Genomic DNA, 27,940 nt, shown 5'->3' with positions numbered 1-27,940 from the left:
TAGACCATTGTTTTCTTCAATTTCTTGTTCATTTTAATGCCTGGAACAACTAAAGGTACATTTGTTTGGACAGAAAAAGCTAAAAGAGTTTTTTCAAATTAATTTAATAAGTTTGATTTTAAATTAATTTGAAAGAACTTAATTAATTTAGGTGTTACCAAATGAAACAATTCAATTAAGTTGGTTCAACTATTTTCTTTTTTCAGCGTACTTTTGTTTTCACACGTGACACGTGTGTTTTAATTTTTGTTACTTCTGCTCAGTATTTTAACCCTACTACTTTAGTTTTGATCCTTTTTCCTTGTTCTTGTCCCTGCATACACAGCAAGTCCAAGCACAAAGTTTCCTAAACGCTGCTACCAAGTAAATCAGGATCATCTTTTTTTTATTAATCCATAATATCATTATTTATAACTGTAGCTGTTTGGAAAGGGTTAAAGCAACTCCTGGAGTACTGCAGCCAGGGACAATTCACTACCCAACAGCATAGCAGACACCGTTGCTAAGTGACAAGTTGCTAGAAAGAATGGATGAGAGAGACGGAGAGGGAAAATGAGAGAGAAAAGTGAGGGTGGGAGGGGAGAGGGGCAGGAGAGGAATTGAGGAATTGATTGGTTCTCTCTTGGGAATTCTCTCTGCCACTTGCAGAGACGTTGGATGAGAGGGGGGGAGGAAAAGGAGGGATGGACTGATGGAGGAGGGGGAGGAGGAGGGGAGGTACACTCAAAAAAATGATTCAAGCCCTTCTTAGATGTGACACATTAATGTATTGTTTATCCAATGAAAATATATCAATTCAAATCAAATCAAAAGTACTTTAAGAAGTGTAACCTAAAGTGTATTAATTTACTCCCCTATCCAACCTGGTCTCACAGAAATCCGTGAAATAGCCACGGATTTTGCTTAACTCAAAATCCGTGGAATAGCCACGGAATCGCTCAAATTTCCGTGAAACTGACACGGATTTCGCTACAATGCAAATTAATGACAGTCATATCCCGTGGCTATTGGTTTGTTCCAAGTCACGTGACTTTCAAGGTCCCATCGGTCAGAACAAAAAACATGGCGGACAGTTCTCTCATTTTTAGTGAAAAAAAATCAATATTTTGACTTAGTTTCTGCATAAAAATGGATTTTGATCACATTTCTAGCGAGAAATATATGTTTTATTTTCTAAATATTCACTCAGTGAATGTACATAATCACTTTGTATGTTGGAATAGCCACGGGATATGACTGTCATTAACTTGCATTGTAGCAAAATCCGTGTCAGTTTCACGGAAATTTGAGTGATTCCGTGGCTATTCCACGGATTTTGAGTTAAGCGAAATCCGTGGCTATTTCACGGATTTCTGTGAGACCATGTTGGTTTTTAATTTGAGTTTGACCAAATGTAAAAAAAAGTGAGCTCAAATACATTATATTGCATCGATGCACTTGTTTTGAATTTGGGCTACATATATTTGTTGGATGGAAATTCTGCCCACAATTTAATTGAGTTCATCCAATGAGTTATTTTTTTGAGTGTAATTGCAGCTGATCATGCTTTACAGAAATAGATGAAGAAGAGAGGAGGAGCGACAAAGAGCTGGCAGGTATTGGTTGAAGGGGGATGTTCTCTCTCTTTCATTTCACATGGAATAAATGTGATTGTTTCCTCAACATGCACTGACAGTTACATCATGAGTTTTAAATACGGTGACGCCTCTGTAACACACTTTAGACATGTTTGTGACTGAATGATGGATGAAGGGTTCGGAAACACTGCACTACAATTGGAATTTCAAAAAGGAATAGAAGTGAAGATCATTCACTGATAAATGACATGAATCTCACTGATGAATATTGCAGCAAGTGAGCTGTGACGGTGTTTCATTTTCAAATCACACCATTTATCTTTTTCTTTCTTTTTTTTTTTTTTTTTTTACATCAAAAGGTCCATCTATTTCTTGACTTGGCCTGTTTCTCTGTAGAAGATCCATATAGTAATTGCAAAGGTGAGAACAGTGTTACATGCAGTGTGTGTTATGTATTGGAAACTTGTATGTAGGCCTGTCAAAGCAATAACAATATCGACTGTATATGATATATAGACATGACCATGATAACCTTGATATCGCCTGTAGTATTTCCATGCAGGTTGTTTTTTTTTACTTAACCGTCCTGTTATGTTGTGGGTCAAATTGACCCATTTCAAAGTAAAAAAAATAAATAAAAAATAGAATTAGAAGTATTTTTTCATTAAAAGAAAAAACATTTCAAATGTAATTTATTTATTGTTTTAATCAATGTCATGTAAAACCATTGTATTTTATATGGAGGGCTTTCAAATGTACATAAAAAAGTTTTAACATGCAACACTTTTGGATGATTAAATATGCCTCGGGTTTTTACTTTTCCAAAAAACAAACATAACAGGAGGGCAAATAATGTCACCAACACTTTAACCAACACAATGTTTGACAAAAAGCAGCTATATATATATATATATATAAATATTATATATATATATATATATATATTTTTTTTTTTTTACACATTTACATGTGCATTCTTAAGAATTCCAAGGTAATTGCTCTTTGAAATGGTGTACTTGCATTAAAATCCTATTATAATTTATTAACTATTATCATCAGTGGCATAAATTGCCTTAAAATGACAATAATATCCTTTTTCGCAATCATTTCTGGGGCGATATATATCATCAGACAAAAATAGTTATTATGACAGGTGTACATGTATGGATGCTAGAAGGTATTAAGAATTTGATGGGCATAATTGGAATTTTTTGGGCATTTTGCATGCTTGACATCAGGGGTTCTCAAACTAAATATTCAATAGTCTGAATCTGATTTCTATACAAGGTCAAAGGTCCAGAACGATTGGTGATAAGCAAATTACTTTTGTTATAACTAATAACTGACAAGCAAAACAAATGGCACGTGTTTCCTTGACTTTCTCTCTCGTCTCTCTTTCTCCTCGAACAGAGTCTGTCTGGTTTAAACACTCTTTAACTACCTCTGCATCAGAAAGGGCCTTTTTGTTTTAAGCCAGCACCCAGGCCACTCAGAGAGAGTAATCAATAGCTCTCTCTTGCTGTGTCACAGATCTCACAAACAACCTGTTTGTTGTTCATAGGAATTTGCTGTCAAAGTTTTGTTGTCCTCACCTCTATGTATTCTGAGGATGCTGGAAATGTCCGTGCTTTGTGTCATAGTGACATTTAACTTCCATTTAGCTTGCCCACCAGGCTTGGAATTTCGTCATTTTAGGGGCAAGGCCATTTGGCCTTCCTGTTCACACTTATTTTAAGGGCACAAAGGCCACATGACAGGGCATAAAGGCCGTTTGGTTAAATTACGCTGGTTTTACCTTTCAGATGAATACTTTAACAGTCTCATTCACCAAGAAACATTAATGCACAATATATTAAATATATTAGAAAGGACCTTTTTGGAAAACGATAAATGAACCTGTTTTGAAAAAACGGCAAATGCATATATTTTGAAAAGATGTTCATCTAAGAGTAAGGAAAGAGAAATGCCTCCTCCTGCCATAAAAAAGGAACCTGCTGAGGTGAAATTTACATCAGCTAAATGTCGAGCCCTTGTCCCTGAGGTAGGGAAGACCTTAGCGCTAACCCAACTAGCTAGCTATCGCTAGTTTTCATGACGCAAAAATGTAACGTTAAGGAGTCGACTTTAAATAGGCAAATACAATGGTAATTACCTATCAACAGTACTTTCTATAAAAACGTAAATGTTAAGTCCTGTGAAATACTACCACATACTTCAGTCACAACATATCAAAACAGCTTGTCCTGCTAGCTTACCTGTGCTGCTCATCAACACATGGCTCATTTGAATATTCAAATTAGCCATGTGTTGATGGGCACATGTCTGGAAGGACAGGGAGTGGGTCGGGTTAGCATTGTGTTTACTGGAACAATTGAACATTTTTTCACAGGGCATCAAGGCCAGAGTGTGGGGCAACGACAGCCATGGCCGTCGTGAAATTCCCACCCTGTTGCCCACTTGTCCTTAAAAACATTTTTTTGGTCAACTCTTCTTTTATTTGCACATTTAGAGAGGGACATCCTCACTGGCGGTGTAACACTGCCAGAAGACGCTGAAGTCTTGCTTTCTCATGCCTGCAGTTAGCCAGTTAGCTGTTAGCTTTCTCATTTTGAATATGCTGACATGTGTTTACGTTGCATCATATTCTCTGCCATGGCAACAATGTCAAACAGGAAAACGATTACTTTTGAACCTTAACCTCCAGCTAGGAACGCCTTAACATCCAAACAGAATATATTTTACCAACATGGTCTCACAGGAATCCTTGAAATAGCCACGGATTTGCTTAACTCAAAATCTGTGAGATAGCCACGGAATCACTCAAATTTCTGTGAAACTGACACAGATTTCGCTACAATGCAAGTTAATGACAGTCATATCCCGTGGCTATTCCAACATACAAATTGATTATGTACATTCACTGAGTGAATATTTAGAAAATAAAACATATATTTCTTGCTAGAAATGTGATCAAAATCCATTTTTATGCAGAAACTAAGTCAAAATATTAATTTTTTTTCACTAAAAATGAAAGAACTGTCTGCCATGTTTTTTGTTCTGACCGACGGGACCTTGAAAGTCACATGACTTGGAACAAACCAATAGGAAAAAATATCCACTACTAATAGCCACGGGATATGACTGTCATTAACTTGCATTGTAGCCAAATCCGTGTCAGTTTCACAGAAATTTGAATGATTCCGTGGCTATTCCACGGATTTTGAGTTAAGCGAATCCGTGGCTATTTCACGGATTCCTGTGAGACCAGGTTCTATTTTACGCAAATGTGAGTCGTTTTTGCTGCATGTACACACACCCTATTTTGATGTTTTTGAGGACATGACCATGTTAATTGTGGTATACGCTTTACTAGTGAGGCACCAAGACGCCCACTTGATAGGATTTTATCTAATATTATCCTGCTGCTAGTAAAGTTTGTGTGCATTTCATTTTGGATTCCATTATTTGACGATGAGACTTAGCTTAAGCCTCCATAATCATAAACAACCACATGCACGCTTTTGAATTCACAATGATCCTGAAACTGAAAGTAACTGTTTTTCTGTGGACAGCGATGTGTTTTAAGCATCCAACACATCAAAAACAGCTGTTGGTACTGTTGTTTTCCAGACTTATGCTAACTACCTTCTTTGTTTCTGCCTATTCAAAGAAGGTAAAGCCCGACTGCTGTTGCCAGATAGGTAAAACACAACACTTTCGATTGCAAAACAGCACACGTGAAGGTTTGAAACGCTTTTAAATCAAACTGGGGTACAGTGAAACAAACATGCATGTGTCTTTCTCTTTGGGCTTTTTTAAAACTGCAATACGTCAGTGGATTCTGATATCATAAGCCAGGGATGGGCAACTTTAATGCTGCAGGGGGCCACAGTTTTTCATGTTCACTACCACAGGGCCACATATAGGACCGTGCACTTCACCAGATATGATGAAACTTCAATTTTAAATATGTTTACAGTGCAGTAACTTAACATATGTCATGCTAAAATGCATGTTTAACAGTATAAATAGGAATACAAAAGGTTTGGAGCAAATAAAAAATAACCACTTACTTACTTTTTTCAGTGCAAGAACAGCAGACCAACATCAATTGCAAGAATTTTGTGCATTTTTACACTGCACTTTTAAGATTTCATGCTCAAATGCATGTAGTTGTACTGAGGGCCACTTCAAGTGAGGGTGCGGGCCGTATGCGGCCCCCGGGCCTCCAGTTTGCCCATGTCATAAGCCGTCACTTCCTGAGCGTAACGGATTTTAATTCTCAACGTGACCTTTGCTGAACTCGATCCTGGTGCAGATCAAAGCTACTTTGAGCCGGGAGTTGAACCTCGGGGCTGTGCATTCAGCACTGAAAGAGCATGAAGACATCTGTTTGATCCATTCATTAATCCAATAGCTTCAACCAAGGTCTGCCTATATGGAAAATATTGTATGGGGGACATAAAGCACATGATAGTGAAGGTGAGAGTAAAAAGGGAGGAGAGACAGAAGAAAAAAATCTGGGATAGCAAAGGTCTCTGTGTGCAGACGCTGGCTCAGCTACTGGCCCACTTCTATGACACAGTGGATGTTGAATCTTCTAGTTGTAAAGTCACATTGGGGAATTAAAAAGAAAGATTTTTTTTTTCATAGCAGAGAACAAACTGCTGTCTCTCTTCCAGTGCTCCCATCCTCCCACTGCTCTGATATTCCTTTAGTCTCAGATAGCAGCACTACACTTCATTTCCCATTCTCTATTGTGCACACAATCACCCTCTCACTCTCTGTTCTTCTCGCGAACAAACAAAAATACAGACAAACTTCCTCTCCCCTGCCAGTGTGTGTCTCATGTTTCCTCTGACTGCCTGTGGTGTCCTGTGGGACGCGAGTGTCTGTTAAGCGTACAGATGGGCCGTTATGCGGCGCGAGGCTGCTCTGATTGTTGCAGTGGTTGTTTGCAATAATAGCTTCCAAATATATTAGTATATAGATTGGTGTATTTCTGTGTTTTCTATATTTCTATTATAACAAAAGCTTGGTATCCATCCTCTTTCAACAACAAACCTCGGGCAAAAAATATACCTCAAATATTATAGAGGTCCCAATATGAAGCCTTGAATAACTCCCAGTCTGACGCGTACTTGAACTGGGCTTGTGCTGTGTTTTCTTAATAGATCAGAATAGATTAATTTAACCCAAGCTTCAACCTCCGGGTCTGAGCAGTGAGGTAAACCAGAAAATGCCTTAAGCTGCATTCTACCGAAAATTCCAACAGGGGGCGCTGACGAAGTTTGCAGAAGCATTTGGGTCCATTCATTTCAATACAAAATGAGACTACTTCTCACTTGATTTATTATCTTAGAATTTTTTCTCAATTTTTTCTCAATCGCTAGTAAAAAATGTCTTCAAGACAATTTGATGTTAATAGTTTAAATAATGGCCCCATTTAGAATAAAATAAAAGATAAAGAATCGTGTGATTTGGGGCGGGGCTACCTTTGATTGACAGGTCACTAACAAGCCGAGCAGTCATCAGGAGAGAAGAAAAGCAATGCATATCCATGGCACTGTGTCAATAAAGTTTTAAAAAAAAAATTTTTTACCGGTTTTGACTCATAACGTTGACCCTTTCACACTGAATTTTCACTTAATAACAGTTTATTTGAATGTTTTGTTCATTAAAAATGTCGTGTTCAGCATTTGGTGGTACTAATGGAGTCAATGTTCATTCTTCTAAGTTAAGTAACATACAATTTGTTTTTGTGTTCTGCTTGCTAAAACTAACATCCCAGTTAATGCTCCAATTAATGCTAACATGAATTAGCAGCGACTTCTCTCAGTCAGGTTGAGGTGTAGAGAGGCGTGTCGTCAGTGTAGTCAGATCCCTCTCCCTCCTCCACAGTCCAAATATGGTCTGCTTCCTGTTTCTGAAAAGAAGATGGCGACACAAGATGGGGACGAGTGTATTGCTGAACTTGATGCCTCAAACGGGCAGTCCACAAACCAACCGTCACGGTCACTATGTCCCTTATTTATACACTATCACTGTCTATCACTTGAACCTAGCTTGTGCTGTTTTTTTCTTAATAGATCAGACTCGGCTCATTTAACCGCAAAGATAAGTGTGTATTCAGAGATACATTTTATGAATTAGCCCCTTAATTTCTTAAGAGCATAATAATGATGTAATCTTATTGGCTTCCTGTCCAAACTTGTAATTACTCGATTGTAAATCACCATAAGAGGCTTGGTTACTGTAAATGCGGCTGAGTGCATCGAACTATTTGCAGCATGAAATGAAAGGTAGCCTCTCAAAATAAATATGCCGACTGCTGTCACGTGTTTGATTCGATGCCCACGTCTCACTGCCGTGCAGTGACATCACAACCTGAACCCTAATGTTTAAAGGCAACACAATAACCGCCAAACATTCATCAAGAGTCCCACAGAAAATCTACCTGATCTGCACTTCCTCTCCTGCTGCTCTGCAATGCACACGCTGATTGATGGAGTCTGAGTTACTGTAATGACATTAATGGGTGGGAACATAATAACACAGGCGCCAGTGGTTTTAGGTTCTCTGCGAGGTATTCTCAAAGGAATTGTGGCTGCTTCTTTTTTTTCTTTCTCCACTTGTCAAAGCTATCCCTACAAGGAATATTTGGATTAGTCCATGTGTCTGCAGGGCTTCTGGAACAATCAGAGTGTGATTTAAAAAGATCAGAAAATCAATACTCGCAGAGCATACAGTGCAGAAAGAATGAGCAGTTTTTATTTAAACTGTGCACTGTGCGTGGAGGGCTCCGACTGCCAGATTTATGCTGACTAGAATGTCATTGCACTCTTAATATTTGACCTATTTTCATGTTCTCTTTTGGTGCAGCGTGCATCGGTTATATCTATCATTTCCACAGACATGAGGGTTTCCACTTTTGTCTTTGCCCTTTCTTTTTCTGCAGCATGTGCGATCCCAAAGGATGGTCACCAGTGCTAAAGTCTACAAGATGTCCATGATGGTAGATCATCATGTCAGGGCAGAGCAGAGGGAGGGAGGGGGAAGCTCTGCTGCTGATGCTAACCAATATGTGCATTGCATCGGGTGGAGCGGATGGGCATGTGTGTGCATTGTGGGGAGAGACTTGCACTGATTAGAGGTCAATGCAAGTGTCCTTGCCTGCCTATCAACTGTACTCTACAGGGATTAGCTAACTCTTCAAACACACACCACTTTTTCACATACACACTTGCAGTACTGCCAGACGCCACCAAGGGGAGCTCTGAATCTGTGCTCATTTGTCAGCCACAGACCATCCCCGCTCCTCCTCCCTTCTCTCCTCTCTTGGCGGAGAGTCCCTATCACCTCACCTAATTCTGTCTGCTTCATTTTATCCCGCACAAAGCTGACAAATTCATAGGTTTTGTGGAGAAAGACGGCAAATATACACATACAGAGAGAGAGGGGGGGAGGCTGGGTTGTGAGAGCTCACAGGCTTTACTTATTTTGGAGCTTACTGATGCAGCGGTAGATATGCATGACGTTGCAAGAGCCATTAAGAAGAACAGACAGAGAGTGGATGAGACTTTGGAGACCACTGGGGCCATACGATAACCTCAGCTGGAATCCAATGCTTGTCTTGTAGACTGCAGGCTATTTTTAATGCAAGATATCACATTAGCTCCAATGGGAAGAGTAGTGGAAATGAGGATGTTTGTGTGGGTGCGCTGTGTACATTTGCAGTTGTATTTAAGAAAAAAAATGATGTATTTAATGGTATTTATAGCATCTAAACCAAATGTGGTAAGTGGAACAAGACGCGCATGGGCATGGTTTGTCCATTATCAATGTGTTATTTTATGTTAAATGGAGAAAAAAAGATTATTTTGGTAGGTGATTATGACATAAAAGGGCTCTGAGAAGACATTTTTGGATGCTTTGCTTTATGTTTGCATTCATACATCTATCCACTGCTAACAGTCCTAAAAATGGCAACAGTGGGTACAGAGCTAACATTGTAACCTAAGGGGGAACCAGCAGGTGGCCGTTAATCTTCAACGTCATGGTGTTATCAGTGATAACGCCGTATGAGAGCAGTGAAGAGATGCAGTGATTCACAGATTCACATTCACTAACATGCAAGCCTGGCAGTTGACTACAAAGAACAAGTCATGGTCAGGACGCCACTACTCTTCTACATATTTACCATAGACTGTATATAATAATAGATGTGGTCACTGTGACATCACCCATTGGTTTGTGGCCTGCCTGTTTGAAGCATCGAGTTCAGCGTTACGGGTGTCGCCATCTTGCTTTACGTCCGTCGCCATCTTTGTTTTTTGTCACCAGGAGGGATTATAATTGGACTGGGAGGAGCTTTTAGTACAACTGAACACTGAACAAGATATTTTTTAAATGGACAAAATGTTCAAATTAACTTTCATGAAATGTAAACACACTGTGAAAGGGTCAAACCTAACCACTGGGGTCTAACCACGCCTCAAATCATACCCTGCTTTATCATCTATTTTCTTCTGAATGGGACCATTATTTACACAATTAACATCATATTGTCTTGAAGAATATTTTAAACTATTGAGACCATAATCTTGCCACAAGAATTTTTCCTGAAGTAATAAATCAAGTGAGAAGTCGCCTCATTTTGTATTGAGATAGATAGGACCGGAGTTCTTTTGCAACCGCCGTTGGTGACCCCTGTTGAATTTTTGAAAGAATGAGGACTTTTACTTATTTTTGAGTGATGTGAATATATCTAACTGAATGGGGATAAATAAAGTAATTTTGATTTGATACATAGAGAGAGAGACTATGCTGTGAACAAAACAGGAAGCATAATAAAAAAAAGAAATCCAAATTAGCAGTAGTGCAATAAATTAATGTTTAAATTGGTCATTTTGAGTTCCAATCTGTCCATTTTTGGAAGTTGTAGTTTGTAACATTCTTGTACAGGACAGCAGTACATGTGAGGCGTTCCTGAGCACACCTTTGCATAAGACGCACAGAATATCCAGTTCTAACAATAAATATATAAAACCAGATAAGGATAACATTTTTATTTTTTTTAAAAAGTCCTCGTACATATTATGGTTTTACTGTGACATTTGTGTAAATGCATGTATGTTACACATGACCTGGAAGCATGTAAGTGCTCATTGATGAGCTGGGTATCAGCCCGGCAGTAAACACAGGGTCAGAGGTGGTCAATGTCATCGATACGACTGTCCTTGTGTCTCTCAGTGGGGACGGTCCACTGTAAATCTAGAGAGCTCTTTAACACTTAGGCCGCCTGTTATGTCAATTACAATGATCCACTGGGGATTGGAGCTGTTAATGGGGATCGCCTGGGCAGCACGGTGTGGGTGGTTAGTTCCAGGTCAAGGCAAGGACTGAGTACAGGAGTCTGCTGTCTGCTCAGTGTTTATACCATTATCAAGAAGAAGTGAGAATATTTTAGCACTACAATACGTCCAGGCTAGTTTAAAGTACACTGTAAACCTTATATGTAAATATGTAATATGTAATTATATGCAATTTTATGGGAAACGGCAAGATATCTACAAATATTGCCCAGAATGCATTGTTTTCGACAGGATAACACCTTTTTAATGGAAAACAGTATGTTACTGTCATAATTTGGCTGTTTTCTTACAGCAATCTGTTACAGTGTGCCTATAGGTTTGGCATGGTTATGATGTTGGTCAAAGACATATTTATGTGGGTTCATGTAAATGAAAACTTTTTTCAAAACAATCTGGTGTGTATGGCCTTATCATTCAAAACAGAAAGGGGGAAATACTAGTTTCTGTAAATATCCTGCTATGTGTAAATGTGGCCTTAAAATTGCAATACTTAGTGATGCAACTTTGACAAGACAAGATATAAACCAACCTGATTTCACAAAATTACTTGAAATGAGCAAGTCAATGGGATCCGCTTTCGTGCTGGGAGCATTTATTCCCTGAATCGTGTTGTTAAAATAGCACACGTGACAGTTTCAAGGTTGGCGTTAGTGAATTTATGCTACAAAACCACTGACCTGGGTTTAAGGACAAGAACTTCCTGGTGAAGCCTTATAAAAGGCATTTAAAAAGTGATTAAATATTCCGGAAGTGAAGCCACAGAAGTTCACAAACTATACTATACTATAAACTATATTTAATATTATTGTGTGGATGCCATTTAGTAACACATAGTACAGACATTGCTCCAGATTGACTAAAATGTATAAATGTATTGATTTTTCCAGCAGAATCCTCTCAGTTACAGCACATTGTGTTGTAAATCCAGACCACATATTAATATTCAGACAGACAGGCAGATAATAGTGTCTAAGTATGGTATGTGTGTATGTGCATGTGTTTCTTACTCGCCTAATGGTCATTACGGTGCAGTTGGTGGTTGGTGGGTTGGCTCATGCTCTAAATCTATCAAACCGTGTTGGCTTCCCAAACTCATTAAGCTAGTCTCACTCTGCTGGTCACACACTGCTCTACAGCAGAACACATTTGATCCCCACTATGCATGTATGCATGTATGCAAGTACAGCATATGCTAATTCAACATCAGCTCCAAATCTTCGACTATTTTCATATCTAAGTTACCACACTGAAATATATAATAATATTATTGCAATATGAGAGAAACTGCAGAGTCTGAGTTGGCTTGGAAATTTCACCCTATAATTTAACAGCACTTAGTTCACATTAAAAATCACTTTGCTCTCAGGTTCTTCAATGTTTTGAAGTACAGGCACACACAAAGAAGTTGATACACTGTCTTCGTTAATGCGTTCACATCAGGCGTTTTTTTTTTTTTTTTGCATTCAGGGCTGCTTACAATACCCATTATTAGGTCTGACAAGCCATTCATTCCAATTACAATTACCAAAAAAAAAGTGGAGAAGTAAGCACAGCGAGTGTAAGTGAAATTGATTGTATCTCACTGCTGGTTTCTGCAACTGCCAATTGATGACCCGATGCATCCAGAGAGTCAAGTATTCAGAGAGTGGACTGTATGTGCTGCTTGTGTTTATACAGAAACACACCCATTCACACGCAGGCATGCAGGTTTCTGGCTCTTTTGTTTTCCATTAGCTACGATTAAAGGTTTGTAAAGATGTGTTGGGTAATTTGTTCAGAAAGGGTTTAAGTGCATTGTCACCTTTGATAAATTAGGGTGCATTCCATTTGTGTAGCCGGGTACATTATGTGCATACATACCGAGCGGAGCACTTCCCTCACTTGCTCATTAATAACAGTGCAAAACAATGTCCTTGGTAGCACCTTACATGTGCAGAGTTGTCTCTGATTGCATTATATGAGCTACAATCTCGCTATGATTGAGATTATAGTCTAATTTTTACTTGAACTGTGTTGTGTGACCTTTGATTGTGCAGGTGAGATGGATCTTTGGTAATTTTAGGAATAAAAAATGAAGTCAAGAAAGACAGCTCCAGCCTACTGCTCAACATGTCCTAGAAAAAAAGAAACTTCTGTTAAGGTGGGTAGCAAGCAACAGCAGAGGAGAGAAAGAAGGCGAGACAAACACTCCCGGTGTGCTCTGTGTGCAGAGAGAAAAAGATGGAGAGTCAAATGAAGCAGCAGAGATAGGGTGGGCGGCAGACAGAGGCACCACTCCGACTGTGGTGGCCCTGGATTACACGGGCAGTGTTTACCTGGCGCAGGTTGCGGGTGACGCGCACGTCATGCCAGGCGTTGTCGTTGAACTTGCCGTTGACGGGCTCCACCAGGGCCTCGAACGCCCCCGAGCCCAGGTTGATGACGAGCCAGACGGCGCCGCTCTTCAGGGAAAGGTTCACGTAGTCGGCAGATTTTCCGGTGTGCAGCATGAGGCCGTTGCGTTGCAGCGTGCGGAAGGACAGCGTGATCTCGTCGGTGCTGCTCTGGATCGGCGTCAGCGACAGGTCGTAGCAGAAGAACTCGTTGCCCTTGAAGGTGGCGACTGACTCTTCCTTACCTAGAGGAAAAAGAAGGGAGAAAGAGGGTCAGTCAAAACCATCTGCGATCCGGGGCGTTCCCGGTGGCACACCTGGTAGAGCGCATACCACAGAGGCCCAGTCCTCGTAAGCGGGCGGCCCGGGTTCCAATCCGGCTCGGAGCCCTTTCTCGCATGTCTTCCCCTCTCACTCTCAATATCTCTCCTGTCAATAAAAGTTACAAAAAATGCCCAAGAAATGCCCCAAAAAATGCCCCAAAGAAACCCCAAAAAAACATGTAATGCTAGCTTGGTGGGAATTTGGCAAAACAACGCTCCAAAAGTAAAATTTTTTCAACCATCGAGATTTCGAAGGGAACCATTGACCTCTGACCTCAAGAGATCTGAATGAAAATGGTTCTATGGGTACCAATGAGTCTCAGATTTATGGACAGCCCAATTTATGCCCTAAACAGTCTTAAAATTGCATAAATTGGATATCACCTGAAAGCAGAGACTCTTGTAGATTCAATGAGCCCATTCTTCTTCATGTGTGATGATGTTACTCCCCATAGTAGCTTAAGGAAAATCACAGCCTCATGAAACTCTACAACCACAAACTAGAGATGTAGAACATTCAGAGGACAGGTGGCTTTCCTGGGTATATTGACATTAAGGGGGTTTTTCAACAGTTTACACAACAGAAATCCATCAATAAACGATCCCAATAAAGACTCCATGTCATCCAAGTCTGTTGCCCCCAGATCTTGCCGTTACCTTACAAAAGTATAATACAACCCATCCTGTTGTAGTGTCCCCCATGCTTCTTCAACATACTGACCACACCCAACAAGAACAAGCTCGCCAAAATCACACCCGCAGCTTCCAAAATCATCGGCCTTCCAACACCCAAACTTTCGGACGTCAATGACAGAGCCACCACACGCCGAGCACTCACAATAAGTAATAACACTGATCACCCCCTCAACCATCGCTTCACCATTATGCCATCTGGTCGCAGGTATAGGACTTTATTGTATGTTGGACAAGTGTGTATGTCGCCATTCACAGCCAGAAGAGAAAAATCTCCATCTGGGTCCTGGGACAATAAGGTCTAAAGTCTAAATACTCGTCATCCATTCATTGAAAAACACAAACCTACAAAATGTCTAAAGCTTCTGATACCAAATTACAGGATGGATTTTTCTATGTCTTGTGGTATTTTGGACCATTTTTATCAACTCTCAAGTTGTCAGAAATGGGTACATTTAGCACCGAATGTGTGTAACAAATGGTATCAACCCGACCATTGCTGCAACAACTTATGATACATTATTAAGCATGTGAATGGACTTAATATATTTCTTTCATAATGTTCTAACTCCTTGTACACTCTAAACTTCAACATTTTAATAACCAAAACACAATTTAGGGCAAGAAAAACTTGGCTCTAAGAGGGTAAAAAGATATGGATGCAGATTTTTACACCAATATTATGTTGTAAAATATGCCTGGAGGGGAACTTTAATAAAAGCATTAAAAGCCAGACTCCAGTCAAGAAAATACTGTCTCTGAGCAGATTAATTCCTAAGCAGTGGTATTGCTCACAGGTTTCTTTTCCCCAACGCTGAGCTAACACTCCATCACTTCTCTGTGCAAGAATCTCACGGGTCAAATATTTTGTGATGATTAAGTTGCGGTTATTAATTCCAGCAACACAATGCTGATTATTTCTGTGACTTTAATGCTCGCAAGAAATGTTTTCATTGAACCTTCACGGGGTAAAAATGTATTTTTAATTTACAGATAAATGAGCAAGCCGTAATAATTCAACACATAGAACACCTTCAGTGCCGGGTGATGCAGCTGCCAAGTGATAATAAGAGCGTAGAAAGAAAACAACAGAGGAAATAACAGGAAAGGCAAACAGAAAGGGGAGAACAAGGTGCTGACAACTTTGCTAATGCCTGTCAGTCCGTCTGCAGCACATGGCCCCCTTCCACTGCAGCGAGCTTCGTTCACACACTAGCAGTCAAAGCAGCCAGTTTGTACAATGGACACATGTCAAACAGCAGCCGAACAGCAGCAGGGGAGGACACAGTGTGCATCTGTCAGGAACTGAACAAACACCTGCAGCTGTCACAACACAAAGTAGCGCTGCAACAAAATTCAACAACACTGACACCTCAATCACACGAGTCAAAGTGTGGGCAATGAACCAGCATGGGCTCAGCTTTTATCTGCCTCTCCTTAATATTTCCTGTGATTATATTTACATGCCAGGATTTTTCCACTGCATATCTAACATAAAGGCTTTTTCTTACTGGCATTTTTCAAAGTATTTAACAATGACTTAAGAGGCAGAGCTTCAGAGAATGTCATTTCAGTCACTTGCTTGCATTTTTGGTTTGTATTGTAATTCTTAGTTGCCTTAAACTGGAGTTCCTCATATGACACGTTAAATAAATTAATAAAATTGTGTGTGTTGTTTTTGCATGGATGTAATGATTTTTTCATTCTGACATATAATCCAGCTAATAATGTGTAATATTTACTGACACCTCAGAAATTTCGGGAAATTTACAATACCAAATACATAATGGTATTGTAACAAATTATTATAATGCATTATAAGGACAACAAAATATTAAAACTATGACAATGATACATTATGATCCTTGCAAAAAAAAAAAAAAAAAATCAGTTAGTGACCAGCAATTCTGATCCATTGCTACTTGTTATGATTACTCTTATTAAGCATTATGAATAGCTAAAAATAAATATGTATATTACATTTATAATGCATTATAGACATGGCCATCATAAGAAGTGAAAAAAGTCTAACATTTATTATTATTAATAATAATAATAATAATAATAATAATAACAATAATAATAATGAAGTATGATAGTATGTATTAGGGTTGGAAAATTCTGGGAATTTTCAAATTTGAGTAATATTTAACTCAACATTCATGTTTTTGTTGCTCGATAATATAATTAAAGCTTTATAAAGTTCTACTTGAAATTATTTTTAATTGTATTATTTTGCATGGATGTCTGCTTATGACATAACAAAATGTTTATATTTATGTTTGGATATTATAGGCTACACTTACACTACACTAGCCCTAATTTCCAGTGAATCCCCATAAATTCCCATACATTTCTCAATTTCCCATGGAAAGTTTCCGATTTGGAATATTTCCGAAATTCCCCAGTTCAACTCCCCATAAAAAAAGTTTCTGGAAATTTACCAGAAATGTCCCACCTCTTTGCAACCCCAGTATGTATACCCTGTTGCACTATTTATAATAAATAAATAAACCTGTTGTTGGACTGTTCTATATTTGGTCCTATATTCCTCCCAAATATGTTGCACATGCAGCAGCTGGTTTAATGTGCACTGTCAATGTCTCGTTATCATTCTCCTACTAAGCCAGTCAGACATATGAGACAGTTCAGGAGGAAAGTGACAGTCAGTCTGAGGCTCTAAAACCAGAGATGTGTTACCAGTTCTCGAAGTTTCTGAAATATTGAGAAATAGTCTAATAAATGAATGAAATTAATTCTGTATTTGTTCTTTTCCATATTTAACAGTCAGCACAGGAAGCAGAGAGCAAGTGGCTCTGACCCAGCATGGCCCCAAAACCACAGCTGGCTCATAATGGGATGTTGTGTGTATGCTGCAGAAAACACAATTCCTCACACCATGATCAGTTTGTAAATCAGGTGCATGCCCAAACTGTGTGCAGCTCATTTTCATCCTACAAAATGTGGTAGAAGTCAACAGATCCTTGGGGGGGAGGGGCTTTTATTTTGACAGAAGCACAGATGCACATCAGCCCCAATAACAGCAAGATCTCTCAACTCTCAATAACTCGTCTCCACTCGGCGGTTATACAAATCAACTGGTTTCCCAACATGAACTGAGATGTGAAGTGACACTCCACTTCCTGTGTTCATTTGCCCCCTCCTCACCTCTGTTTCCCCAGAGGGGCCAGATTGAAGAATCAGTCTCTGGTAATGAGGTTTAGGGCTGAAGCAGTAGGGGAAGAGAGGAGGGGTAAAACTCAAACTGCCAAGAGGCTCCTGTATGGGTGGATCATCAAATCTAGTTTATCCTGAAGTTCCATTACAGCGAGATCGCTCAGAGAACTCAGGTGCATTTCCCTGGGGAGAGACAGGCCGGGGCTGGCCGGAGGGGGTGGTCCATTGGCAGACAGATTGAAAGCCAAATTTCATGAGCGAGCGAGTTTTCTCCACAGGAGCAATCTGAGGTGAGAGCAGAAGAGTGGATGGATAATAGTGTGTCCATGTCATGGCCGTACATTACAACAGACGCTCCACTGTAAATCCTAATTAGATCTGAGATCACAGTGAAATCTGAGCAGTACTCTACTGTACTGATGTCATACAGTGTCAAACTTTTCAGTGTAAATGTACAGTTATTAACTGGCAGCAGCTTGGTACTTTATTTTAGAAATACAGTGTATTACTAGAAATACATTTGCAGAATATGACTACATTCTTGTACAACTGCAATTCAGTAATACGCTGTATTTCTAAATTATAGTAAGAAACTGCAAATTATTGTACATTTTTCTTTAACAAAGATTGCTTTTGTGCTTTTTATTGTTTGTTGAGGTTCTGGGTATTATAAAAGGAATACCCTGAGAGGTATGACCTTTGTGTGGTTTGTGTTGCGGGTATTAAATTGTGTGGGGTTTTTACTTTCTAAAACACGGGCAGGGGAAAAATTAACAATATAAAACCTGACTGACAAATACTCTTAAATACCAGGAGAGAAACCTGGTTGGCACCCCATCTGCGGAATAAAAAAAAAATCCCCCAAGAGCAGCCTCCTGGCGGTGCCTGCGTTGCTGATGTAGGAAGAACAAAAGCGTGGCAAATGGACCACAGCAGCCATTTTCAATTATGTATTAAGTTGGACCCCCTCCCAAAGTATGGGCTGTTTAACGGTAAGCAACAAACAGCTTGTGATTGCTTCCACGAGCTCAGCGAGATGGAGCCGCATGCAATGGAGAGACACGAGCTGCAAACAAAAAAACTTCCTTTTGTTTATGTCTGTTTAATGAATAGAAGGCTGAGAGGAGGAGATAAAGCTGGAGAGGATCAGTGAGTGACAGGAGAAGAAGACGGTTTTCACTGTTGGTCACGATGCCAAAAATGCCCTTCGGTTAATTATTTAAAATTAACACAGTCATGTGATTTTTGTTCTTGAGTTTAGAGCCAGGGGTATCAAAAACTATTGACATGCACCAGTTATGACTGTAGTCAGATGACTGAATGGGCGTCTATCAACCCAGACCTCTGGGAGAGCAGGGCCCGAGTCTACCTTATCTGGATATTGAAATAATAGGTTTCCCTGCTCATTCAATTGCCGCTGTTTCATTTACCTTTCACTAGGCCGCTGTTTAATTCAGTTTAGGCTACAAAACTACATCTCTAAGGTTAGGGCTAAAAGGTACCTAGTTAGGCGTGAGGAAACGAACGTGATGGTGGTGACGTAAAAACATGCCGCACTGAAGTCACAATAGTCCTTTGATGTTTATGTCACTATTGGTGACATAAACATCATGTCATCTCCTTTTAATAGTAAAACTTAACATTGTATGTAAAAAGAAATCATAAAAAAAATTGAAAAAGTCAGCAAAAGTTGTAGTCATTAAGTAAAAAAAGCCTATTCAATGTATTCTATATGATATGTATTTATTTTCATACTGATATTTACTGTATATTATTATACATATTTCAATAATAAATTATCTGTAAAATAACTTACAGTGTTTTTGTATTTCATGGTAAGTGTTTGGCAACTTTTGCTGCTAGACGTTTTCAGCTTTCTCCATTTTTTTTAATTTTTTTTTTACAGTGCGGGTGATAGTCCCGATGCGCCCACCTCTCCTCCTGCTCACCCTAATATCAACTTCTCCTGCTTTATAATCGGTTTCTTTGCTGTCCCCTTTGCTCTCACACTCCATTACTTCCACCTTAATTTAGTTTATAACTACTACACTAAACAACATATGTTAAAATAGCTGCCCATTCAACAGGCTAATAACAACCTACTGGCCTACCAGCAGGTGCAGCAGGCCCCAACTGCAATATTGTTGTTGTATTATCCAAAAATTGACATTGATCCATTGCACCTTATGAGTTAGGCTACGTTTACATGATGACGGTCTGAACAGAAGACGCAAAAGTGGCGTCGCGTCTTCACTTTTTATTCCGCGTTTAGACGAGCGTTTTCGGGAGGAAATCTGTGTGCATACGGTGACGCAAAAGTGTGTGGAATTCGATTGTATGCATGCCAGGCGGCATCACTTAAAGCGATAAGAGCATCTTTGGGCATGCAGAAGTTTTCACGCCACACATTTTCATTAGCTACTCCTTCTATAAAGTTATCCCCCATCCACTAGATCTCCCAGGTCTCGTCCAAAGCCGTCTGGCTCGCCTCCGACTAATCGGTGCATCCTAAATGTGATAGAGGTAATAACAGATCCTTCTCTGTTCACTAATACTATCTGTACATATCCTGTACATTTGGTGGAAAGACTCCTGTAAGTTCTTTAGAGCTGCCAGAGCAGCTTGAAGGTCTGACGCATGGAAATAATCCCACATGTTTGTTTATTTTTCTGTACTGGAGCAAGTATTTGACGTAAATGCGTATGCAACGTGAGCAGATCTGAGCAGAGTTTTGTGTCTTGTCAGTGTAGACGGACACGCTACGGCGGAGCGTATTCAACTTTTCCACTTTGAAGGGTGGTTTCAGATTTTTGCGTTTTTAAGCCCCAAATACGCCGTCACCGTCTAAACGAAAGGCACTTCCGATAAAATATTTTGTCGTTTTTACCCGCAAGCGTCCTCGTGTAAACGGAGCCTTAGAGTAGCCTGGATGCTCCAGGAAGTCGCTGTTCCTCTTCCACTCTGCAGGGAACTGGAAAAGCCCTCCTCCCAGTATCCCCAGAGAGAGAGGAGGCTCACTTCAGCCTCACCTTTCAACACTCATAAACTAATATAAGGAAAGACTCCTTACTTTCCTTCTCAGAGAACACTTGAGCCCCACTGAATGTGTGCTTGCCGCTATATACATCTGTTTCTCCTCTTACACCTGCAGTACATCTCTATCTCATCCCCCTCGCTCCCACGGTAGCACTTTTGTGATTACATGCGCACACACACACACACACTTGGAGTACCGGTATACGCTTTTCACTCAGATCAAATCTCTTTCCATAAACCTCCAGAGCCGACGCTGTAGCCAGAGGTAAGACAAGACACACAGGCACGCAGCAGAGACTTAAGTGCTGTCAAGGTCTCAATTAACCTCACAGAAGGCCCTGACTACATTACAGAAATGACTCATTTGAAATTTAGCCACCCGTAATAGCATCTTTATTATTAATTAAATGTTGAGTTCCTCTGGTATTTGATTCCAGTGCGCTTGGTGGACAGACCTTTAGTGCTGGGTGTTTTTCAGGGTCAGACAGTGTACTCCCTGTGTCTGGGAAGAGCCATCTAACCAACAATTGCTTCATGACCAAGCAGATGTAATGAAGTGATTATCATCTGCCCACATGTATCCACCAGCGGCCTTTCATGACGCTCACATATCAGGCCGCTTCTCCTACGCGGCGGATTCACGAGTTCAAAACGGACCGATGCAAATGTGAAAAGACAAAAAGGTGAAGACTGGCTGAATGATTCCAGACACAAATAGTATTGTTAGAGCTGCTGCTGCTGGCTGGTGGTACTTTAAGCACAGCTATTTCTGAAATATCCAAACACAAAGCCCGAGCCCCTAACAGCTCTTCAACTGCTGCTCTCCTGCTGACTTCTGATTTCTCTGGAAGGAAAAATAAGGTTTCAGCATAAGAATCAGTACAAGAACAATCACACCACCATACAGTCTGACTGTGTTGAGACAATTAAATCCAACATTAAACTCAATCCAACTTTAAACTTTCAAATGGTTCCTTTTTCTTTTATTAAGCTCTGGCCTCTAGTTATATACCTGTTTTCAGGTTCATGGTATAAAGTGCCTTATAGCAACCTGATCTAACAAAATTACGTGAAATGGCCACTACATCTTAGCAATGAATTTTGTGCTGGTGGCACGTAATGTAATAAAAAAGGTAAAATAGCACATGTCATCGTACATACACGTACTGTTCGCAGTTGTAAAAAAGGCTGCAGTTACAATGAATTTTGGCTACAAAACCACTGACCTACGTTTAGGACAAAAAACGTTCTGGTAAGGCGTTATAAAAGACAGTTTAAAAATTGTTACGTAAGTCATGTAAGTTACCTTAACAAAGTTATGTAAAAAAAAACAACAACCCGTAATTCACAAACTGTGAGCCCCGGAAGTTCCGTAAAAAGTCGTTTACTTTTGTTTTTACACAAACATGAACCCCTGTTCTCCTGGGTGAAAGCCGTTTTTTCGACTTTTTGCAATGTGCCAATAGCACACTTTGAGGCGACATACTGTGACTCTACTCAACACTACTTAAGAGTAACTTTGGTAACGCTTTACATTAAGGTCCTTGTAATAACCATTAATTAACAAGTAATAAGGCCCTTGTAAGTCCTTACAAGATGCTTATTAACATTATTGTGTGTTTATAAGCTTATATAAGTGTTAATAATGGCATAACAGACACCCATGACCCACCCATTATGTCTTTGCCATGCCTTTATTAATCTTATTTTGTTTGCTTATTAATATTAAAATATACTTTATTGCTCATCTATTATAAGTTAACTATAAGTTAACTATGCTTTTTGCAACTACCAGATCTAAAGTGAGAACAACGCCTTATTACTTGTTAATTAATGGTTATTAAGGACCTTATTATAAAGTGTTACCGTAACTTTTTCTACAGGATTTTCCAAACCAAACTGTGAGACTACATCCTAAAGGGAAAAGGTCCTGTTTTTGATTGTTAAAACAATCCATTTCAATACTGGGGAAGACCAGGATTTTTCTATTGTATTCTATACTTACTTTCTCTAAGTCCTGAAAAAAGAGCAGAGAAAAGGTGCTTAAGTCTGGATTTATCCTTGACTACCATAATGAATAAATGAGTTTTTACCCAATGATGGTAAAGCCTACCCCAGTTTTAAACTTAGTGATTATAGTTCAACTTTCTGAAAAGCACATCTTTTAAACTCTCTGATTGTCTGTGTCCCCCAAGCACACAGGCTCCAAAACAGTGTGTGTCTCTCTTTCCATATTTTCTCCCCCATGTCCTCTCTTATTACTCAAATGTCTCTGTGCTGGACCATCAGCCCTCCTGGGGCTTTTCTCCCCTGAGTGTCGGTGCCTCATTCCAGATGTTCAAGTTTCATCCTCCAGGAGCCTTCAGCCTCCCCATCTTTTTTTTTTGGTGAAACCTGACGTTTCTGTATCCCCTCTGCCTTTTCACCTCGGCCACCTCTGTCACACACTGTAAAGCTTTTTACTGTAAAATTACAGTAAATTACTGGCAGCAGTTTCGCCAGTAAGTTACTGTAAAATCTACAGTACCTCTACTGTATGATAGAAATACAGGTCAGTTTACTGACAAACTGTCTCGTAACGAAGAAAAAAGAAATAGTGTGACATTTAAATGTTTAACTCTAAATTATGTTACAACGAATCCATTTAAACTCTATATTCGGATTACTGGAAAAACAACACATTGTGATTATTTCAGCCCAGACAAAAATGAAATAAAATAAAAGTTGTCTTCTTTTCGAAAATAATGACTTGATTTTCCTGACATGCTCAGCTGTCAGTAAATTCCTGAAAAAAATATATATAATTTTGACCGTTGGAATACCGAAGCAATCATGATAACTCCCACAATGCATCATTTTCATTGCAATATACTGTACAATCATAATACAGCAAGTTAGAATTTGACTGTAAATTTACAGCAAAGTCTTACAGTGCAGTAATGCTATCAGCAGTAGCTAAGCACTTTGCTGCAGTCCTCGTGTCAAGCAACTTGCAGTCTGCAACCACTGGAATTCATTGTTCTGTGAGCTACGTGGTGGTAGTGTGAAGGGATGAAGAGACAGAGGACAGAGTCCAACCTGAGTGTAATCAATGCTATTGACTTAGACATCACACACTCCAACCCACACACACACACTTTACCCATATAGCCCTACTATAGCTTCAATCGAGAGCATCAGAATGTGTAAATAAGTAAACTATCTAGCTTTCCCGCAACAGCAATGCCATGAATTATGATCTATTGATATTTATAACAAGTGCCCCCACTCTGGAAAAACACAGCATCATAATTGGTCATAAAATGTCATGAGAGCACAAATACAATCTGTGTTTGTCGATGCTGGCCCGAAAGTGCCATTTTAGCCTGTTCTTTGGTGGATATTACAGTAATAAAAGCGCAGTGCAGCATGTGTTATTAAATTGGATTCAGCTCAGACTGAGAGAGAGAGGGAGCAGGTTTAATAAGATGAGCTGCATGAATAGCTCCATCCAAACTTGTGTGGTGCATTAGTCAACGCATAATGAACCTTAACATACTGCTTTTTGGCCGATTGGATTACATATTGGGAGTAATTAGGTAGTTTTAGGGGAATTAGAATAGAGCGAACGGAATAAGACAAGTGTGTGTGCATGTGAAAACATCCGAAATTTAGATGACCACATGCTGGCACATCCACTCGTCACATCACATTACCTCACTGTTCTTACACACACACACACACACACACGTACAAACACACCCACATGTGCATATACAGTCACCCACTATTAGCTTCCGACGAGTGCCATCCACCCTGCAGAGAGAAGAGCAGACAGCTTTGCAGAAACGATTCAACAGTAAGATGAGAGAGCGAGCGCTGGGAAATGTATGGGGCATATGAAAGCTTTGATGCTGCTTCATGAATCAAACAGGCCTGCTGGGTCCACAGACAGTGCCTAGTGTCCTGGGCGAGCTCAGGCAAAGTCCTGTGAACTGCTGGGAAAAATCTTGTTTTACTTATTGAACGATTGGCCAAAAATTACATGTAAAAAAAACACAACACAGGTAAATAAAAAGCAACATGGTGTCACGGGAATAGCCTCGGAATCACTCAAATTTCCGTGAAACTGACACGGATTTCGCTACAATGCAAGTTAATGAGTTAGAGTCATATCCCGTGGCTATTCCAACATACAAAGTGATTATGTACATTCACTGAGTGAATATTTAGAAGATAAAACATATTTCTCGCTAGAAATGTGATCAAAATCCATTTTTATGCAGAAACTAAGTCAAAATATTGATTTTTTTCACTAAAAACTTTTTCACTAAGAGAACTGTCCGCTATGTTTTTTGTTCTGACCGCCGGAAAGTCACGTGACTTGGACCACAAATAGCCACAGGATATGACTGTCATTAACTTGCATTGTAGCGAAATCCGTGTCAGTTTCACGGAAATTTTCGTGATTCTGTGGCTATTCCACGGATTTTGAGTTAAGCGAATCCGTGGCTATTTCACGGATTCCTGTGAGACCAGGTTCATAAAAAGACACATGAATACGACTCAGTTCCTCGGCACACATGCAAACTAAAAAATAAGATGAAACAAACAGAAGCAAGCAGCAAGGAAAACTTTGAGCAAACCAAAGCAGGAAGAGAACGCACAGCAATGCAGATTTTTTGAAAAGTGGGGTGTGTTTCGGTGTCAGAGGGTGGTGGGGTGGGGTGCGGAGAAACTGCTGAGGTGGGATGATGGATCGATTGCTCAGATGTCTGTTGCCCCTCCCAGCTTTATGTTTCACTCCTCATGGATTCTTTGTCTCCCTCATACATTAATCTGAACTGTCAACAAAAACATACGTGGTATTCTAAGCTCGGATTAAAGCCAATTATTTACTCCCCTTGGCAATGACCTGTCACTCAAAACCTGCTGCTTCCTGGGCTTGGTCATCCTATAGACTGTAGAACAGAAGTAGAGGAAAAGAGGGCAAAATAAATTATGCATATTTGAAGGCCGACCCAGAAGTAGCATCTCTATGGGGTCTATTGAGAATTCACCTATGGGATTTTTGAATTGGATTTTTGGATCATGACAGAAAATAAGCTCTGTGGCAAACTCACTTTTCTGATTTTTACACGTTTTGTTCAGCAAAATAATCTTCACAAATGAACACCGCATTAATTATGTTTGAAGCATTAATGTAGACGAGGAAAGTAAAAAGCTAACGTTATGCTATAGTGAACTACGCCATGGTCACATGACTTCTACATAGCTACCGTTAGCTTCAGACGATCTCTGACAAGCTAACCAGCTGTTTTGACAAGCTAGCAAATCTGTAGCCTAATAAATTGTTATTTCCATAATGTACAATCTACAAGCAGCGATCCAGCAGTTGTATACCAAACAGGACATGGTTTTCAAAGCAACCTATACTTGTTCTTTTTTTTTATTTCTGAATAAGCGTCACATGCAGGTCTTACCCACAACAATATATGCTTTTTGAGGTATAAGATGTAAAATAAGTGCTGCATTAAAGGGTCAACTTTCTGTCATACAATCTTGATGAAGAAATGTTTTTATCACCTTGACAAAAATAAAAACATCACGGCAACAGCTCTGCAGGAGTTAAAAGGTCCATGGCTGTCATGATATAATGCATACAATTATATAATTAGGTATGCAATAATCATAGTGAATGCCATAGAGTTCGACATTAAAATACATAATTACTATGTCCAGCCCTGACCTGGCCTGTGACACTACTTAGTTAGCTGCATTGGTAATTTGTGCATGTTTACAGATATCTGCCTGCGGTCTCTGTTGACGCATTGACACGATGCTGGAATAGAGGAGCATTGTCTCCACCACCAGTCTCCTCCACCCTCCATTCTCTGCACAGCTGGTGATTACTGTAATATCGATCCATGGACTGATTGCAATCCTCTAATGAAGGAGCTATAATTTGCTGTCTGTCCAGCTCATTTGCTGGAGGCCAAGGTTCTTTGTTGCGTTGACTATTCCACCCCCACTGAAGATGTGCTCGTTGAGCCATAGTGAATTTGCTATCACGGCATTCACAGTGTTTCTCTGAGCAGGAATGTCAATATCAAATGAGCTGTCCACACTGAGGTAATGTACGAGAACATTCAAGTTGTCTCCATTGCCTTCTTTTACAACTTGAGCCAACAGAGCCTGGGTGAGCCAGGTTTTGAAACAATCGATTTCCTGGAAATTGCACAAGTGGATAAAGAACTACAGAATTCAGAGGCTAAACTTTTTATAATATGAGGTGCAGAGGTGAGAACTTCTAGAAAAAAATCTATTCCATTCATTCATTTTTTTATAAGGGTCGTGGGGGATGGAGCCAATCCTGGTTGACATTGGGCTGTAGGTGACATGACATGAAGTGTAAACAGGGTCCAAGACACCTTGTGATTGGATCACTCAAACCACTTGCTGAAGAGGTCTAGAACGCATTTGACTATATATATTTTGTAGTGTAAACACTGATTCGTCCTGATGCATCCCAGCAACATGGTCTCACAGAAATCCGTGAAATAGCCACGGATTTCGCTTAACTCGAAATCCGTGGAATAGCCACGGAATTGCTCAAATTTCTGTGAAACTGACACGGATTTCGCTACAATGCAAGTTAATGACAGTCATATCCCGTGGCTATTCCAACATACAAAGTGATTATGTACATTCACTGAGTGAATAATTAGAAAATAAAACATATATTTCTCGCTAGAAATGTGATCAAAATCCATTTTTATGCAGAAACAAAGTCAAAATATTATTTTTTTCACTAAAAATGAGAGAACTGTCCGCCATGTTTTTTGTTCTGACCGCCGGAACCTTAAAAGTCACGCGACTTGGAACAAACCAATAGGAAAAAATATCAATGGGATGTCCCAGACAAGGACGTAACAGGAAAAGACGTCATCAATGCAGACCGTGTGGTGGTCGTTTTGATGACATTCGTAAAAGTGGATAGAAGCACTGATGTACGTGGTTGGGTCGCAACTGAAACCAGATGTCTAATCTCGATTTGAGCAGATGATTCAGTCCAAAGAAAACTTGGTAATGTATATCCTAAACAGTTTGTTTACGAGGGTATTGTTGGCAAGATTGCAAATAGTGACTCGAGTTGTTGTTGCTGTCTGATGTAATAAATGTGTATGGGTCAATTTCACCTTCTAGTGGAAGTGACGTAGGTAGTAGTGATGGGACGAACAACACTGGTGCGTCAGCACTGTGCCGAGCACACAAGAGTGAAACCCCGTATTGGTGCGTATATTGCTTTAAAAAAAAAAATCATGTGACCAATACAGGTAGTGTGTCGTTTCGAAGTGCTGCGCCAAAGTGTGTTTATAAGGGAACAAACTGTATCGACATGTTGTGGG

The 27,940-nt window shown here is 39.7% G+C and overlaps 1 protein-coding gene across 1 annotated transcript in view; it reads right to left on the bottom strand.

Annotated features, from left to right (window-relative positions):
• The window catches only part of nrxn2b (neurexin 2b), a 948,314-nt gene that overhangs the window by 536,507 nt on the left and 383,867 nt on the right, over positions 1 to 27,940 (bottom strand). The window contains exon 6 of the mRNA XM_059355183.1: positions 13,267 to 13,568. Within this exon, the coding sequence (XP_059211166.1) occupies positions 13,267 to 13,568 (302 nt within the window). The remainder of the gene's footprint in view (positions 1 to 13,266; positions 13,569 to 27,940) is intronic.

The sequence above is a fragment of the Centropristis striata genome, chromosome 17 (genome assembly GCF_030273125.1).
Source record: "Centropristis striata isolate RG_2023a ecotype Rhode Island chromosome 17, C.striata_1.0, whole genome shotgun sequence".
Classification (NCBI taxonomy): Eukaryota; Metazoa; Chordata; class Actinopteri; order Perciformes; family Serranidae; genus Centropristis; species Centropristis striata.
The sequence above is the reverse complement of the archived record's forward strand: the minus strand, read 5'-3'. Positions and strand labels throughout refer to the sequence as shown.